The sequence below is a fragment of the Canis lupus genome, chromosome 22 (genome assembly GCF_048164855.1).
Source record: "Canis lupus baileyi chromosome 22, mCanLup2.hap1, whole genome shotgun sequence".
Taxonomy (NCBI): Eukaryota; Metazoa; Chordata; class Mammalia; order Carnivora; family Canidae; genus Canis; species Canis lupus.
The window spans coordinates 21,955,964-21,974,875 of NC_132859.1; the positions used below are offsets into that span (position 1 = coordinate 21,955,964).

Genomic DNA, 18,912 nt, shown 5'->3' on the forward strand with positions numbered 1-18,912 from the left:
GGTGCCTAATAAATTATATTGGTGAAATCCTCTTTTCCCCAGATTTATTTGTTTTTTTTTTTGTTTTTGTTTTTTTTTTTTTTTTGTAAAAGGATCTCCACTGAAGAATATGACCTTCCCCAACCCTTAACCTTCCAGTGCAGCTATGGTAAGTTAATTTTGGACTAGTGAATTTGGCAAAAGTATCAAGTGAGGCACGTGTGGCTTAGCCCCTACTTTCTTTATTGAAGAGAGTGGGGAGAGGATGGTTTAGATCTTTTCAATGAAGCTCTATGACAATACATGTTCTCCTCTGCCTTCAGCCTGGGGTAAGCCAACAGACCTGAACTAGTGGGTAACTCTAACTCAGTGGCAATTTGGAGAGCCCTGCAGCCAGTTCTGTACCATGCCCTCTAATATCACCCTTTAAGTAATAAAAATTTCTTTTGATCTCTTTCTGTCTAACTCTGGGGAAGGAGGATATTATCTGCTAGCCTTTCCAGTTCACCAGTAGTTGATTCTTATCTCAACAATGAACTAGATCATTTCCCCTTCTTTCTACATCCATAGCCCAGAGAAAATAAAACACTGAGAGGCACCCCTTCCACTTACTGTAGTTCTCTGCCAGGACAGGCACTAGACGGCACTGGCCTGCTGTGTAGATGAAGCCTCCATCCAAAGTCATGGCATCAGCCTCTCCTTTCTGAAGTTAAGAAATAAATCAGTAGCACAACCCTGAGACCATTTCCTGTCTCACTGACCCTCAGAGGTTTCTATTTCATTGGCTTTATGTCACATGTCCTTTGGATTAATCAACTCATGGATCACCAAAAACTTCTGCCACTTAAACACAGGGTTTAGAAAACTGGACATGTTGGGGCACCTGGGTGGCTCAGTGATTGAGCACCTGCCTTTGGCTCTGGTTGTGATCCTGGAGTCTTGGGATTGAGTTCCACATCAGGTTCCTATGAGGAGCCTGCTTCTCCCTCTGCCTCTCTCTGTGTGTCTCTCATTAATAAATAAATCAAGTCTTAAAAAAAAAACACTGGATGTGTTGACCCACGAACAAGTGCCCAACCCAGATCATGCTCCTTGGCAACTCTGACCTCTCATTAGACCAATGTTGAGTATTGGACATGCCCTCACCACATTTTCTTTATGACCACTGTCACTCAGCAATCTATATGGCCAGACTCAGGGATTGAATTTACTGTTTCTTTTTTATAAGATTTCAAAATTTTATTTATTTGTCTGTTTATTTATATATTTATTTATTTGAGAGAGAGAGGGTGCAAATAGGGAGGAGCTGAGGGCGAGGGAGGGGGAAACCATCTCAAGCAGACTCTCAAGCTGTGCTTGGGCTCGACACAATGGCTCAATCTCACCACCCTTAGATCCTGACCTCAGCCAAAACCAAGAGCTGGATGCTCAACCAACTGAGCCATTTACTATGTTTCTATGCAACTTGTTTTCTTCTGTATGGTGGAGTTCAATTCTGTTCCCACAATCCCATTAGCACTATATTCAGAGCCCTGGCACAAAAAAGACTTCAATAAACAATTTTTCTAATTCAATAATTCATTAATAATTAACCTATTAGTTCAATCAATGAAATTTTCCAGCAACAGAGCAATAAATGTATACTTACAGTGACAGATAAGATCTCTGAAATAAAAACACAGATACATACTCTCTCTTGGCTTTTGACCTATGAACTGCCCTTCTAGAAATCTGTCTTAAAACAGTAGCAACTATACAAACAAAAAGTTACCAAGCCTTTATTATGTGCCTGCTAGGCCACTTCTAAACACCTTACAGTGGTTACCTCATGTATTCCCCACAGAATCCAATAAGGTAGGTCCTATAATTCTTCCCCTTTCATACATTAGGGAAGTAAAGAAGAGGGAAGTTAAATAATTTCTCCAATAGATGGTCACTAAAACTAAAACTTTAGTTAATTTTAATTAACTTTAATTTAGTTAACTTTAACTTAGTTTAATTACTTAGCTTCTGCTTATAACCACTATATCACATAGCCTCCCGGATCTGATATATATTCCAAAGGACATATACCTAAAAACTATTCTATACACATTTTTTTCATCCATAAGATGGGCTCATAAGCTCATTGTGAGGATTCAAGGAATTAATGCAGGAGTTAATTCAAGGAGTTCATAAACATGCTTGGCATGTAGTAAGTAATTTCCAAAATATTAGCTATTATTACTATTAAAGATAAACCCAGAAATGTTGGTTATAGAACAAAAATCTTCATTTTTATATTGTCTACAATAGTAAAGGATTTGGGAATAATTCAAATGTAGACATTTAGAAATCAGTGAAATAAATTAAGGCAGAAATACTTGGTGGAATATTGAAAAGCCATTGAAAAGATTTTAAATGAATATTTCATTACTTAAAAAAGTGAACCTACTGTACTGACTTTAAATACTAATAACAGATAACATTTATCAGGTGTTTACTATATGCTAGGCAATATCCTGAGCACTCAAATTCATTTAATCCTTAACATTGACAAATTTAAGAGACTATATAAATTGCAAGATCTTATGGTATGGGTTAGTCCCAGGAAAGTTTATCAAAATAAAGGTCTTCTTTTTTTTATTATTTTTTTTAAGATTTTATTTATTTATTCATGAGAGACACAGAGATAGAGGCAGAGACACAGGCAGAGGGAGAAGCAGGCTCCATGCAGGGAGCCTGATGTGGGACTTGATCCCAGGTCTCCAGGATCAGGCCCGGGGTTGAAGGTGGCGCTAAACCGCTGAGCCACCCGGGCTGCCCCAAAATAAAGGTCTTCTTAAAGAAGAATGTGTGTCTCCTGAGTTTGTCAATTTTTTAGTCCCTTATTTATAAATTTATTTTTTCTAATCACAAAAATATTATCTGCCCATAGAGAAATGGAAAGTTAATAACAATACAACTTCGTAACTCAGAAATTATGTGGCAATAATTTCTGAGTTATAAAGTTGTGAATGATTTTATTTATTTTTAATTTCTCTTCCAACATATATTTTTATCACCAGAAAAAAAAATTATGCTTACAATTCAAGAACTGAAAAGGTTGATTTGCTTTCACAATCCATAGGGGCCCTGACCACCCCCTGGGATGTCACCCCACTTCCCACAGCTCTAGGCAGGACAAAACTCAGAGCTCCCAGGACTCCAGAGCTGAGCACCTGAGAAGTCTGTGCCTTGGGCCAGCCTGAGCTGCAGGGGCACATTGAGTAGAGTTGGGTTGGGCTTTGGAGGGTGGGGGCAGCACACAACAGGTGCATCTTAGCCTCATGGCCAACAGGAAGACATATGAGAAGAGGACAGAGAGGCCACATGTCTGGGTGTCCAAGCCCAGCTGTGGAGATGGGGCCCTCCTTACTGCGATAGCAGCGATGCAGTCCTCAGTTGTCTCCTCTGTGGTGCACTCTAAGGCACCTCCACTTAGGACACTCCACTCATCACACTTGACCCTCTCATGGTGACCCACTGCACACCACCGCACCCTCGGGGAGTCTTCCACACCTAGGACAGATGGAGAAAAACCAGGGATCCAAAAGAAGTCCCAATATGAATCTGGGAGCTTAGTGCCACTGGCTACAGAATGGCTACCCACTGGGACCCTCAATCGCAGCAGCAGAGTGGCCACATCTCATGCCCATATCACCATTCATTCCTACCTATCATCCTCCAGGAGAAATGGAGAACTCAGTACTCAGAAAGAGCAGTGTAGGCAGAGCAGTTCCCCACCCTCGTTACCCCACCTCCTTGGGTATATCCTCCTGAGGGAAGGCCTTTCTGAGCACCTGCCCACATTAGGACCTTTCAGAGTTTTCTCTGACAGGAATGGGTTCTCCCACCCAGTAGCATTCCCCCGGTGATAGTCATGTGCTCTCTTTTGGGTGGGCCTGATGGCTCTCCCCCTTACCCAATGTCTGCGCACCACAGGATGCCCACAGCTAACACAGTGGCTTTTGTAGATGCTCAGTAACTATTGGTTGACTAAATGAGGACAAAAGTAAGGAAAGTAGAAGGAAGTAATGAACCACAGGGATCCAGAGAAAGGCAAGAGCTGGATTAACACCCTCCGAAATTCTAATTCCACTCCTAATAGTGGCAGAGGCCACATTCCCACTTAGGTTGTCAATGTGCTAGTTTCCCTGTCATATAGACCTAACACTGGGTGGGGTAATCCTGGTTAATACACAGGAGCAAGAACCATCATTACTTCAAGTTGACTGTAATCTGAAGATCTTCAAAACCCTTTTGTAATCTCATAATTCAGGCCTTTCCCCCAGCTCAGCAGAAAATCCCCCCACTAACCCAGTGCATTTGGTAGCTCCACAGGCCAGTGAAGGTTGCATGAGGTGAGGCTTGCGGGCACTGGGAAAGCCCCTCTGGCTTTCCTGCTCTGCTGTCCTCATAGGCCCTTACCTATCTTTAGACGCTGAACGGCAGAAAAATATTCGTATCCCACGTATAGCTTGGCATCCATCTTGGGAGGGACTCTTAAAAACCCATCGGTAGCATCTGTAAAGAGCAAGTCCTTCCCATGAGGAGAGGCAAAGAGCTGGAATTCTGTTGACTTGCCTTTTCCAAAATGTTCCTGTTCAAAGGATAAAAGAAACAGAGGAGGGAAGCTGGTATAGCAAGGGAAAGGGAAAACAAATCCAAAACCAGACAAGGACAACTGGAAGGGAGAAAATATGAGCACCTGAGAGTGAAGACAAAGCACCCAGGGATGCCTGGGTGGCTCAGTGGTTAAGCATTTGCCTTTGGCTCAGGTCATGATCCCAGAATCCTGAGATCAAGTCCTGCATGAGCCTCCCTGTAGGGAGCCTGCTTCTCCCTCTGCCTGTCTCTGCCTCTCTCTCTATGTCTATCATGAATAAATAAATAAAATCTTAAAAAAAAAAAAAAAAAAAAAAGACAAAGCACCCAGCCCACCAAAGTCCCTGTAGTTCCCGGAGTTCTCATGCCTCTCTCCAGGGAATGCTTTACCCAAATCCCAGCCAGTCTACTGGGTGGAGCTTCAGGGAAACTGCTAGAGGCTGTTCCCCAAGATCCACACCAAGAGGTATGGGTTGCTATATGCCAGGCAGCTGCCTTTCTCCAATAGTCCCATGGGGCAGGCGGCAAAGGCTGTCTCATTGCTGGCCATCCCACTGTCCCCAGTAGCTCTGGTGGTCTTCATCCCGGAACTGCTGATGGTCCAGTGCCTGCCACTGAGCCTGGAGGTCAGGAGTCCTGGGTTTTTCTCTGACCTCAAGCCTACCTGGGAATTTTCTGCCTCCAAAAAATGGAAGGGCCCTTTCTTTGCCTACAACTCCCACTAACTGGCCCAAAGCCATTTCTGACTATAGCACCTACCTCCCAAGCTCTTTCCAATGTCTGTCTGCTTTTTGCTTTTGCAATGGCAAAATGTGAAATGTCACCTGCTGCCCTCTTTGGCAAACTGCCCCCTCCTTCCTAGAGGTATGCACAGCTTCCTTCCCAGGGCTCAAGAATCCCACTACATTTGCCCTGCAAACCAGTTCCTCTGTCCTCTACAAAGTACACAATCCACGCCCCCAAGGTTGTACCATTTCATCTGATGATAATTTGTATGTGTACTCATCATGTCCCTCACACTTGTCGGGGAGCAACTCAAGGGAAAGTCATTGTCCACTCATCTCTGAATCTTCAATGCTAAGCAGAGAGCACCAACAGAGAGGGGCTGGGGGATGAATGAGGGTTGGCTAGGAGAGGCTGCTACCAACACCAGATGGAGAGAACACTCATGGCCAGGGAACCTGCCACTGAGGGAAGTCAGGAGGACAGGAGCACATGCCAGCAAGGTAATAGGGGAAAACTCCATGGAGGAGGAGTTTTCTCCCCTACATCTTGAGGACCCCTCTAGAACTGAAAAGGAAAAACAAAGCAATGAGGCACTTCTACGGAGTCTGGTCCATGGAGTTGATGATGCCAGATGAGGGGTTCATGGCCTCTGTTGTCTATAACATTTACAGACTGAGTGGCTTTTCAGCAAAGCAAATGATGCGTGGCATGGTTCCTGTCCTATGCCCAAAAGAACTTTCAGAGTGGCTACAATGGAGTGTAGGAGAATGCCCCAAATCCAAACAGGGACACCCCCCCTCCCACTGCTAAGCAGGAGGTGAGGATGGAGGGTGGGAATACCTGGGCCTGGTTGAGAAGCTCCCAGATCAAGTCTTCCTTGCCCCCTATGTTTCGAGCCATGACAGCATGAGAAGGGAAGAGGGCCAGGTGGCACTCCCTGTATTTGTCCACAGACTTCCGGCTGTTGTCCAGGCAGAGCAAATCATAGTGGTCACTGTCAGTCATGTTTGCCAGGTTCTCTGGAGGAGGAAACCCCAAATGAGCCAACTGCAGACAGAGCCATGAGCTGTGGTCTCTGCTCTTCCCTGAATTGCAAACTATTTGACCTTGTTGTAATAACTTTCTAGGCCCAAGATGGAGTGGCTGCTGGGCAGGTGCCACATAAGCAAGCCAAAATTTAGATAGTTTTTGTGTCCCTGTCAGTCAGCCAGTCCCCAAACACAAGGCCCACTCTGGGCCCTCTCATCCCATACAAGGTTGACTGTGTGGTCCCAGCCAATCAGAAGCAAGGAACCTCCAAAAGGAACCAACCAACCCATACCTTGATCTTGAACTTCTAGTCTCTGGAACTGTGAGACAATAAATTGCTGTTGCTTAAGCTACCCAGTTTGTGGTACTTTGTGATAGCAGCCCTAGCAAACTCATAGAGGTCTTTGGGGTTCATAAATTCTCATACTGAAAGAGGAGGAGTACAATTAGAGTTCTTGTGAATGGCTTAATTAGGTATGTTGTAGAGAAAACACACTCTACATCTTGATATTGAAAGAAAAAATTTAAAATGATTTAGTAATGTCAGAATTAAATCAAGACTCAATATGATAAAAAAAAAAGACTCAATATGATTTAATAGCTTCAAGAAGACAGAACTTCTCTACATGAATCACTCAGGGGCCCAGTGGTGGTAGCAGCTCCACACCAGTACTCGTTTGTACCCCCAGAAGCCTGATGGATAGTCATAACCTTCTACTTATAAAACGGTGAGTGATCTTATATATCAGCAGACAAAGGACTTTCAGCAAAAATAAACCATAATGTCCTGGGACCACCTGTTGTTTCCAGAAAGTGAAGATGTCTTCAAATACTTCAGAGTGAGAGTTAGAAGCTGCTGCCCACTGCAGCAACTAGAGGAAATAACAAGACAATTATCCGGAACAACTTGATTCCAAGAGTAGAAACCCACATATGACCCCACTAATTAAATTTACCATAATAAGACAGGCATCAATTCCCAAAATACCAACAAACCGGGTCAGTGTGTGATAATGAAGGGACAGTGAATTGTGAATGGCTGAACAAAGGAACAAACAACACCGAGCTCCTATTTCATGCTAGAGAAAGGCATGAGGTTATAGGGATCTAAGGCCCATGTACAAAGCAAGGACTTAAAATTCCCTTAGGTAGCCAACATCAATCTTCAAAAAGACCCTAGCATCCTGAATATACGTCTGCTTTAAACATCCTGAGTGATACAAGTATATTCTGTATATGATAGAAATATAATTGGTTACAAAACAAAACCCAGATTCTATAAATTCAACTTGTCTGAAATTTATGTTGTTTCTTTTTTGTTTCTTTCTGATTCGTTGTTCAAAACTGTTAAAAATTGTTTTTTTTTAATGTAGAAACAAAAAAGAAATATATTTTTGTCTACAGTAGTAATGCTTTTGCAACACATCTAGTTGTAGATGTGCTAAGAAGTTCTGAAACTGTTATAATAATTTGTGTGTTTGTTTAAGGTATTTATAGCATTTAGGAACCATATTTACACTGAAGCATTCGGGAGAGTGTGATTACATTTGAAATGGACATTGCAGTGGCTAAGATAATTATTAAAACCTCTTTCATCTTATTAATTGGTAAATACCATTTAAATGTTCAGAAAATTTGTTTAGTAGATTTACAGACTGCACAAATTGAACACTAAACAAAGTATAGCAGAAATGGGTTTTATACAGAAACTCTCCTATTTCATTAACAGTCTTGTCATTACCCATCTCTAGACGTAGGGAAACTTTCAGGCAAGAGCCAGTTCCCCCGGCCAGGGTATGGCTCACGTGATTCTTCCTCCATCCAGAACTTACCAAACACTGTCACATGCCTTAGGAAGGCCACATCCCCTACACCGTCCTGCAGACACCTGAGGAACAGGACAGCAGTAGTCAGGCCAGTCTCCGTGATTTGGGCTCACCTCTACCCAGTGCAACCCCTCTGAGGCTCTGCCCTGACCACTGGCTCACAGGGCTTTGCCCACAGTTTCCCAGGCTTCCACGTGTCCTCACAGAGGCCATGGCCCTGAGGGGACTTTATACCTCGACAGCCAACCCAAGTCTGAAGCAAGCAGGAGCTCTGTACCACAACACGGGTAACTCTGGTGAGGAATCATGTGGAGTCACCTTCTATTTCAAAGGTAGCCTAAAGTGACTGACTTTTTTTTTTTTTTTTTAATAAAGGCTTAAAGCCTAATATAGAGGATAAAAACTCAGGATAGTCTTGGGTTCCTGGACAGTTTCATTCTGGTTTTGAGTAGTAGCTTTGTCTCTTATAGACATACAGAGGTGCCTGCAGGGGGCTGAGATGGAGTTGGGAAGAGGCAGGCACATGACACAGGGAGAAGCTCAGACAGAAAGAAGCAAGCTGGGAGATCCTGGCCTTTGGCCCAGCTGGACGCCCAAGCCTGTGTCTATGAATCCCAGAGTCCCAGATATAGCTTGGACCCTTCAACGAGTCCCAGAGACCTTGTTGGTCCAGGAGGGTAGCACACAGACCCTACGCTCCTCAGGACGTTAGGAGTGAGGGCAGGCCATGGGAGGCACTCAGGACCCTGGGTTTCACACTGACACCCTAGGTGATCTGAGAAGGTCCTATCCACTCCCTGTACATTAGTTTCTCTGTCATCAGAGTAAGGAAGAACGGCAGGGGCGGGGAGGGGGCCCCCCACTCACTTGAAGGCGCCCGAGTAGCCAAAGTACGGTTCCTGGAAGGAGCAGGCACATTTGTCTGTCCCTTCCCCCACACACAGTTGACACAGCCTGGGGAACTCCATCCTGTTTGCACAGGGGACACAGCTGCCGACGAAGAACTGGGCCATTTCTGCTGTGGCTGCTTAACACAGACACAAGGACCTAAGGACACGAACCAGCAACCTCCAGGTTGCACGTGTGTGTGAGCGAGTGGCCCTAGGTGAGAGCCCACGAGGCTGCACACACTTCCCAGAACTGTCTCAAGGAAGCAGATGTGCAGAGGTGGCTGATAGTGCCCATGGCTGAGGAGACGGATGCCCCAAGGTCCCCACTGTTCAGGCATCACCCTAATGCGTGGGCCTGGGGCTCCAGCCCACCAGATGCTTCCTAGCTTGTCCACTCAAGACACAAGGGCGGCTGACCTACACTGAGCCGAGCTGCAATCCCAGTACCACTTGTTAACTCACCGCCATGGAGGCCCTAGGTGTGGTAAGCAGAACTCCAGACACCACAGGACCTCCGACAGTCCCTCCTCACCTCAGAACTCGGTCCCACCCACCCCTCTCCCCTTTGGATCCAGGGGCTGTGGTAGCTTATGGGGATTCGTCTTCCAGGAATCCATGGAAAGGTGTTGGGATAACTTGCCTGGTGGTTGGTAGGGGACATGCCAACAGCCACACAGACATGCAGCAGTGTCTGACACTGAGGCGAGGAAGACCCCAAGAGAGGGCAAACATGGTCAGAGCTGTGGCCCCAGCTATAGTACTCTATCTGGCCCCAGTGGCCCCTTGTCCCTATCACAGGCAAAACGTGAATGCTACAGAGTTGGCAGGCCTCAAAAGTGCAGAAAGACTTGGCCATCATCTTCCAAGGGCTAAAGAGGCACCCTAGGCTCCCTTGGCTCATCATAACTGTACAAGAAGTATCAAAAAAAAAATCATGCCTCAGGTCCACTCGTCTCTTCTTGCCCCCATCCCAAACCCTTCCCCCAAGCCCTTACTCTGAGACCTGCCTTCTGGTGCCTATAATCTCTAGTGAGCCTTCCTGAGAAGCCAGAAGGAAGTGCCCCTTTCTCACGAGCCTCAACCTGGCCCTTGTTGAGCCAAATTGCTGGGATTACAACAAGTATGTGGTGGTGGGGAGCTTAGAGACCAAGGCACCTTTGCTGAGAGAAGATTCAGCTGTCAGTTCCCAAGGGTTGCTGCAGCAACCCCAGCTGATGACATTTTACTCAGGGTATCCTCACCCCATCTTGCTGTTTGTGAAACTGGTGTACCTTATACAGTGATTGTATGGCCCCAGTACAATCCACGTGGGCGACTGGAGTAGGAGTCCTGCCTGAGGGCACCCGGCCTTAGCCAGCTTACCTTCTTCAACAGAGACAGAAGGAAAAAATATCCTAATGGGGATGTTCCACCCAGCAGACCATCCTAGGCCCGGGTGACAGGACTTCTTGCCTTGGAGCCCTTTCAGCTGGATGTTGCTGTCCTTCTTCACCACGGCCACAGCATAATGAAGGGTTTGTGGATCTGCAAAGAAGCAGAAAGAAAGAAGGGCTAAAGAAAGGTACCACGTGGTCACTAACTCATCTTGCAGAGTGTGTGCAATGGGCAGCTTTAGGGGATCCTAGGATCTGTACCATCCCCCGGTGAACAGATAGAAAAGAAAAAGAAAAAGCCTTTGATTAGCAGGAGCGGGGACAGTCCCTTTTCAAGGCAATGAACACTGGTGCCTTTCTGTCAGCGCCTCTAAGCCAGTGGAGACATGGCGCTGGGGGCCACCAGTTACTACAGGGCCTGCAGGGCTTGCTCGGGGAGATCTTCAGCTGCCAGTCATTGTTATGTTACTGTTGGCTTTTCTCCCTTCTCTGCTTCTCTGTCTGCAGCCCAGACACAAGGGTGAAGATCTTAGAGGAAGGGTGCAGGGGGACCCCAGGATCTTGCCAGAGCCCCGCAAGTTGGAGTCTGATTGAGGTGGGCAGGTCTCATGCACACAGTGGTGACACTAATGGATAAAAATGGAGAGGAGGCAAAGCCTTATTCTCCGACTCCCCCCAAACCTCTCATCACAGCATTCACAGACTCCTGCTCTGTAGCACCTGCAGGGGACTCAGCACAGGGGAGAGGCTGTCCAGGTCTGTGTGTCTCCAGAGGCAGGCCTCCCAGGGGTGTCATCCCACTGGGTAGGCGATGAACCCCAGACAGCACTGCCCCCTCTCATCCAGCAGTACCAAGGGTACTTCCATCGGGATGCACACAGCTCATGGCTTTCCAGGGAGAATCCACATTCCAGGCCTTGTGGGTCAGTGTAGATGACAGCCTCCTTCAATCCAAAGAGCTCGGGCAATTCTCTTCAGGTGTAATGTTGACAGAGACCCCGCCTTCCCCCCATGGCTGCAGTGTCAAACCAGAGACCTGGGGCCCCGGGGAGAACGCACTGTTTTTTGACCCATGGAATTCGGCCACGATGGGCTTCAGGTTGAAGGGGGGCAGGCCCGCCTCAAACACCAAACCTGCTTCAACGGTCACAGCATCTGCTTCGTTTGCCTGAAAGAAAAGAGACCAGACCGTGAATGGAGCTCCCAACTCAGCCCTCTGCAGGGATGTTTGACCCATAGATACTTGCATGGGTCAGACCTCCTTCCCTCCCTAGCATCCACTCAAATGTCACCTCAGTGAGGCTCTCTCCAACCACATCTTAGAACTCCCACCTCATGCATAAATGCTAGACTCCTCTTTGTTTTTTCCTTAGCCCTTATCAACTACCTGACAAACTTTTGTTGTTTATTCCATGGTCTCCCCTTTGGAATGTAAGCTCCACCAAGATGGGTGTGTGTGTGTGTGTGTGTGTGTGTGTGTGTGTGTGTGTTTTCCTACTACAGGTAGATGTTCAATAAATGTTTGCTGGATAAGTGAGTGAATTGTCGTAATTGTGACAGAAATTGTGAATTTCTATCTGTAAGTCATGGTTTGCACTCACAGATCTGGATTCCCTGTTAAGTATCTGTCAGCCCAGCATTCCTTCCTTCTTGTGAGAGGCAGCAACTTCACAGCCTTTTCTCAGAAATGAGATTGGATCATTTCTCAACGCATCATGGAAATCATTTTTTAAATTCATTGATTACTTAACGTTTGAAGTAACTTGACTTTATCTGAATTTATGTATTTATTATTCTTTTAGAGATTTTACTTATTTATTCATGAGAGACACACAGGGAGAGGCAGAGACATAGGCAGAGGGAGAAGCAGGCTCCCTCCGGGTAGCCTTACTTGGGGTCTGATCCCAGGACCCCGGGATCATGACCTGGGCCAAGGGCAGAACCTCAACCACTGAGCCACCAAGGGGCCCCAACTTTATCTGAATTTATTATTGCATTTCTATATATTTTCTTCCTTTTTCCCCATCCTGTCTTCCTTACATACATACTCATATATTTATATATACAGGTGTTGTATATAATTAACACTGTGCTGATTGTATGTATCAGAACCCAACTTAACTTGAGAAAAGGAGGAATTTAGTATAAAGGTAAAAGGACAAGAAGGCCACTGGGCCTAGTGAACACCGTCAAGGTCAGAAGCAATTATAGACATAGGTTTCAGTTCGTAGCCATGGGCTCCAGGTTGTGACTATGGTTCCAGATTGTTCTTGCTCTTCCCTCGCTTTACATACACCTTCCTTTCTTGGCTGCCTCTTCCTTAAGCTCCAAGAGCAGGTGCAAAGACAGTAGTGTCATAGAGACTATTTAACCTGCTCCCACGATTGCACAGGGTCAAATTCTTGTGACAAATCATTCCCCTCACTCGTAAATGGATTAGAGAAAAATAAATAAATAAAAGTTTGTGTGAATGCTTATGACGCCAATTGAGCATTTCCAAATTATTTTCCAGAAATGACACAAAATTTATCATTTATAATGCCAATAGCAATGCATCCTAATGTCACAGAAACCTACCAGCAAGAAATGCTATCATTTAAAAAATGTTATTACATTTCTAGGTATAAACTGTTACTTTAAGAAATGGCCTTATTGGGCAGCCCAGGTGGCTCAGCGGTTTGGCGCCTGCCTTCAGCCTAGGGTGTGATCCTGGAAACCTCCCACATCGAGCTCCCTGCATGGAGCTTGCTTCTCCCTCTGCCTGTGTCTCTACCTCTTTCTCTCTCTCTGTGTCTCTCATGAATAAATAAATAAAATATTTTTTAAGTGGCTTTATTTGCATTTATTTGCATTTGATTATCAAAAAGGATGAATATTTTTTCCTTTGTTTATATCATTTATTAGTTATAAATTCTTTTCTGTGAGTGGTTTGTTCATAGCTTATTATTTTTTAAATATTTCTCATACATCTTGTTTTTTTTTTAAGATTTTATTTATTTACTTGACATACACAGAAAGAGAGAGGAGCCCAAGCAGGGGGAGTGGCAGGCAGAGGGAGAGGGAGAAACAGGCTCCCTGCTAAGCAGAGAGCCCAACGCAGGGCTCAATCCCAGGACCCTGTAATCACGACCTGAGCTGATGGCAGAAGCTTAACTAACTGAGCCACCCAGGCATCCCAAGCATTTCTTATAAATTTAAATGATATCTTTATCTAGTTTTTATATTATGCTGTTTTGTCACACTTGGTGTGAATATATTTTCATATGCTTAAGGCTTTAAAAAAATTTTGTCAGAGATTTATAATTTTTACATTTCCAAGGTTATCTACCTCTATGATTTATATTGTTATGTCTAATCTGTATTAGTCAAATTCAGTCAAACTGAGATCTTGTTTTGGTGAATGAATTAAACATTTCATTTGATTTTTTTTTTTTTTTTTTTTTTTTTTTGCTAAATAGCTACCCAATTGTCTAGTTAAAGAATCTTTTCTCAAAAAAAAAAAAATCTTTTCTCAGCCATTTATTTAGAAAGTTTGCCTTATCATACAAATCTATGTAAATCTACACATATCTTACCTAAACTTAGTAAACCTAGGGCCCTAGTGCCCTAATGTTGGATACTGATCATAGTTGGCATCTGTATCATAGCACGTAGACAACTAGATAGGTGGATGTATATAAAGAAAGCTGTTAATGTGTGTGGATTTTGTTCTCTTCCAGGTCTCTTACATCTACACCTACAAAGACGCTGGTCTTTGTAACACTGCTATTTTAATATTTTATACTTTCAGGTAGGTCTCAGCCACTCCTTTACTGCTGATTTTCTTTTTATAATACTATTTATATTCTCATCCATGTGCTACTTCTTAGGATTTTATAATTATTTAATTGATTCTTTTTAAGAGATTATATTTAGATGAAAATTATGTTAAACTTACTAACTTTGGGAAAATATGCAAGTATATGATATTTAGTCTTCCCATGTAGGAATATGGCATGTTTTAATTTATTAATAAATATTGCTCATTTGTCCTAGACTTTTGTATTATAACAATCTTGCACATCTCTCATATGATTGTTTTTCCTGGAATGTTTTTTTATTATATTATAGTAGAATATATTATAGTATACTAGAATTATAGTTTATTATTTTAAATGAACATGTGTCACAATTTTAGTGTACTTCCCAGCTAATGACCGTTAAATATGAAAATGACATTGTGATATGTTTCTTTTGCCAAACTAATTTATTCATTAATAATGAATTATAGTAGTATTTTTCTTGATCCCACTGTACTTTCCAGGCATGCAATCAACTGTAAATATTGATATTTTGTTTCTTTCTATCTCATAGGCATTTGTATCTTATATCTTTCCTGGGAAATTCTAAAAACAAATTTAAGTAATAATGGTGATACTTATTGTATCATCATCACTTATTGTACTAAAATACAGTACTTCTTGTTTATTTCTGGCTGTTTATGGATTTCTCTTCCAGTGCAATTCTGGCCTTGCTTTACTGCAGGCATCTTCACTGAATCCTTCTCTATTAGTTGTTTCATTACTATTATTGTCTTACTATTAGTGAATGTTGAGCACTTGTATTGTTTTCTACACATAGTCCCTGTACTTTCACGTCTTCAGCTTACTTCTTTCTCCTATAAAGCATAGTCTAGTTCCCGCAGGAAGAAAACTCTTCTGAAGCAATAGATAATAACAAGCACAGAGAAAAGAAGTATGAATTTTCTTCCACTCTCCTGTAGGCAGCTGTAACTTACCGTAATGGCCTTGATGCACTCAAGGTGAGAAGTTCTCTTCACACAGGTGACATGAGGACCATCCTCTGGAAGGACTCTTTTCATATTGTCACTGAAACTGGAGCACTTCCTGGCCTCATGATTTGAGATAGTGCACCACCTCACAGTTTTCCCAGGAACAGCCAGACACAGCCCTAGGGGACAGAGGCCAGAGGTATGAAGAAAACACAGTTCTCATCTTTCTCTGCTGAAAGAAGAGTTTAAAGACAGGTAAAGGTGGGCAGCCTGGGTGGCTCAGTGGTTTAGCACCACCTTCAGCCCAGGGAGTGATCCTGGAGACCCGGGACCGAGGCCCACGTCAGGTTCCCTGCGTGGAGCCTGCTTCTTCCTCTGCCTATGTCTCTGTCTCTGTCGTTGTCTCTCATGAATAAATTAAAAATCTTAAATAAAAATAAAAATAAAGACAGGTAAAGGGTTGGCTGAGTGGGATAGAGAAAAATTGGGTTGGCTGCATGGCTCACATGAATTCTCAGATCCCATTTCTCTGATTGTGCCTTTCCTCTTGGAGAAAAAAAAGCATCTCCCAAAAGTCAAACATAGAATTATATAACCCAGAAATCCCACTCCTCAGTATATATCCCAAAGAATTGGAAAAGGGTACTCAAATACACATACACAAATATTCATAGCAGCACTGTTGCCAATGGTCAAAAGCAGAAAAAAAACCAAAAGAACCTCAATGGATGAATGGATAAACAAAATACGGTATATCCATTCCATGGAATATTATTCTGCCATAAAAAGAATGAAATCCTTCTATATGCTCCACATTGATGAACCCCAAAAATATGTCAAGTGAAAGAAGCCAAATATAAAAAGCCACACATTATATGATTCATCTTACATGAAATATGTAAAATAGGTAAAAAAAAAAATATATAGAGACAGAAAACAAACTGGTGGTTTCCAGGGACTGGAAGACAGGAGAATGGGTACTGACTGCTTAATGGGAACAGGTTTTTCTTTGGGGGTGATGAAACTATTTTGGAATTAGAGATAATAGTCGCAAAACACTGTGAGTATATTAGATGCCACTGCATTGTACACTTTTAAGTAACTGATCAGACGTTAGTGAACATCACCTCAGAAAAGAAAAAGAAGGGATCCCTGGGTGGCGCAGCGGTTTGGCGCCTGCCTTTGGCCCAGGGCGCGATTCTGGAGACCTGGGATTGAATCCCACCCACATCGGGCTCCCGGTGCATGAAGCCTGCTTCTCCCTCTGCCTATGTCTCTGCCTCTCTCTCTCTGTGACTATCATAAGTAAATAAAAATTTTTTAAAAATTATTAAAAAAAAAGAAAAGAAAAAGAAAAAAGAAACCTATGGGAAGGAATCTTGAGCCTACTGATTTACTCTTTCTTTTGACATTGGGTACTCTGACCTCACATGGTACTATTTGCTGGAGCATTAAAATCAGTGCATGTTTATTTCACTGGCATTTTAAGCTATATTAATAAGTGTAGAGAATATTACAAAGGCAAAATGCTCTTTACAAACCTGTAGTACTAATTTGAGCCAAACGTCATTTTAAATAAAATCTAGAAGATGAAAGTTACAACAGTAGCAGCTCCTCATTTTTTTAAAATATTTATTTATTTATTTTTCATGATAGTCACAGAGAGAGAGAGAGAGAGAGGCAGAGACACAGGCAGAGGGAGAAGCAGGCTCCATGCACCGGGAGCCCGATGTGGGATTCGATCCCGGGTCTCCAGGATCGCGCCCTGGGCCAAGGGCAGGCGCCAAACCGCTGCGCCACCCAGGGATCCCGCAGCTCCTCATTTTTTATGAAGTCCAGGGTATTGAACTACCCAAGTCTGTTTGACTCCAAAATCTGTACTGCCTTTTAACTGTCCGTAAGTAGGAAATATCAAAAGAAAGAGGACAGGGGATCCCTGGGTGGCGCAGCGGTTTGGCGCCTGCCTTTGGCCCAGGGCACGATCCTGGAGACCCGGGATCGAATCCCACATCGGGCTCCCGGTGCATGGAGCCTGCTTCTCCCTCTGCCTGTGTCTCTGTCTCTCTCTCTCTCTCTCTGTGACTATCATAAATAAATAAAAATTTAAAAAAAAAAAAAAAAAAAAGAAAGAGGACAGGAGATGCCAAATTACCTTTGACAGAATTCCATATGAAAGACAGAATGACACATGGAGCCCCTCAACTCTATCTGAAAAAGTCTTTGATAGTAGCAACCCAGGGAAGGGAGAGCAAGCTAGGAATGGAACTATAGAGGCCAAGCGCCCTTGTGCAACATAGTTTGGAGTCAATTAGCTTACATTTGCATTTTGAGCCTTTCAAAGCATGTTTACTCTGCTTGCTAATCTAGATTGCTGAAACATTTTGTGCTCAGAAATAACTGATAGCAGTAGAAACAATACAACTCTATAAATGAAAATAGCTTTGTAAGCAGGCTAAATTATACAAAGAGCTACTGTATCCAACTACATACAGTTTTTTTTTTTTCCTTTTTCAAAGGTATACACTTTTGGGGAAAGCCTTTTTAAAAGCCTATGTTTTTAATCACCACCATGCTTATGTCCAAATGATTAAAACTAGTTTCTGCCCTTCTAGTTTCTTTTTTAAGTGTAAAAGAGGCAAAGATAATACTTTCATTATTTCTGTTTAACATAGTCTTAGCCATTTTAATAAGATGCAAAAGAGAAATAAAAGGGATACAGATTGGAAAAGAAGACAAAATTTTTTTTATTCACAGATAACCTGTTTGTCTATATAGAAAGTTTTAAGGACTCTACAAAAAAGCCACTAGAATAAATAAGTTTAATAAGTTCACAGGGGAAAAAAAAAGAAAGTTCACAGGGTTTGACTTGATATACTAAAATCAATTAAATTTCTATAATACTAAAAAGAAAAAATGTAAAATGAAAGATTTTTAAATACTACTTACAATGGCATCCAAAAAATATGAAACATCTGGGGATAAATTTAATAAATTATTTTTAGTTTTTATTTTTATTTTTTTAGAGAGAGGGACACATGGAGGATCAGAGGAAGAGGGAGAGAGAGAATCTTAAGTAGGCTCCATGCCCAGGGTGGAGCCCAAAATGGGGCTGATCTCACAACCCTAAGATCATGACCTGACCCAAAATCAGGAGTCAGATACTTTAACTGATGAGCCACCTGGGCACTCAAAATATAACAAATTATTGATAAGACTTGCACAATAAAAACTACAAAATATTCCTAAGATGAATGAAAGAAGACTAAATAAATACATACAGAGTGCTCATAGACTACAAAACTCAACACTCCTGTGAGTGTTGCCAATTCTGTGAAACTGAGTAAAGAAAACCTCATTTAAATTATAGCAGGGGTGGCTCAGTTAGTTAAGCATTCAACTCTTGATTTCAGCTCAAGTCATGATCTTGTGGTCCTGAGATCAATCCCCACATAGGGATCTGCGCTCAGTGGGGAGTCTGCTTGTCCCTATCCCTCTGCTACTCTCCCCTCCTCAAATAAATGACTAAAATTTTTAAAAAATAAAATAAAATAAAATAAAATAAAATAAAATAAAATAAAATAAAATAAAATAAAATAAAATAAAATAAAATAAAAAAGCAGGAAGGCTAGAAGTGACAGTTCCCATACCCTGACTAACACTCCTTGTCAATCGCAAACCCCAGTAGGAAGAGA

The 18,912-nt window shown here is 42.8% G+C and overlaps 1 protein-coding gene and 1 long non-coding RNA gene across 4 annotated transcripts in view; one reads left to right on the forward strand and one right to left on the reverse strand.

The window, feature by feature from the left end:
• Positions 1-18,912, reverse strand: part of LOC140614005 (inhibitor of carbonic anhydrase-like) — a 56,340-nt gene that overhangs the window by 15,823 nt on the left and 21,605 nt on the right. For 2 of the 3 annotated variants that reach the window (XM_072792695.1, XM_072792696.1), the window contains 9 exons: positions 15,227-15,399; positions 11,509-11,617; positions 10,439-10,600; positions 9,054-9,213; positions 8,193-8,248; positions 6,172-6,350; positions 4,429-4,600; positions 3,377-3,519; positions 592-682 (listed from right to left, as the gene is read on the reverse strand). In XM_072792695.1, coding sequence (XP_072648796.1) covers positions 592-682; positions 3,377-3,519; positions 4,429-4,600; positions 6,172-6,350; positions 8,193-8,248; positions 9,054-9,213; positions 10,439-10,600; positions 11,509-11,617; positions 15,227-15,310 — 1,156 coding nt within the window. In that variant the 5' untranslated portion in view covers positions 15,311-15,399. The remainder of the gene's footprint in view (positions 1-591; positions 683-3,376; positions 3,520-4,428; positions 4,601-6,171; positions 6,351-8,192; positions 8,249-9,053; positions 9,214-10,438; positions 10,601-11,508; positions 11,618-15,226; positions 15,400-18,912) is intronic. The other variant, XM_072792694.1, reaches the window with a different exon arrangement.
• LOC140614006 (uncharacterized) overlaps positions 1-18,912 on the forward strand; it is a 34,571-nt gene that overhangs the window by 396 nt on the left and 15,263 nt on the right. Inside the window, exons 2-3 of the long non-coding RNA XR_012014911.1 lie at positions 93-148; positions 14,169-14,239. This is a non-coding gene — a long non-coding RNA (uncharacterized lncRNA). The remainder of the gene's footprint in view (positions 1-92; positions 149-14,168; positions 14,240-18,912) is intronic.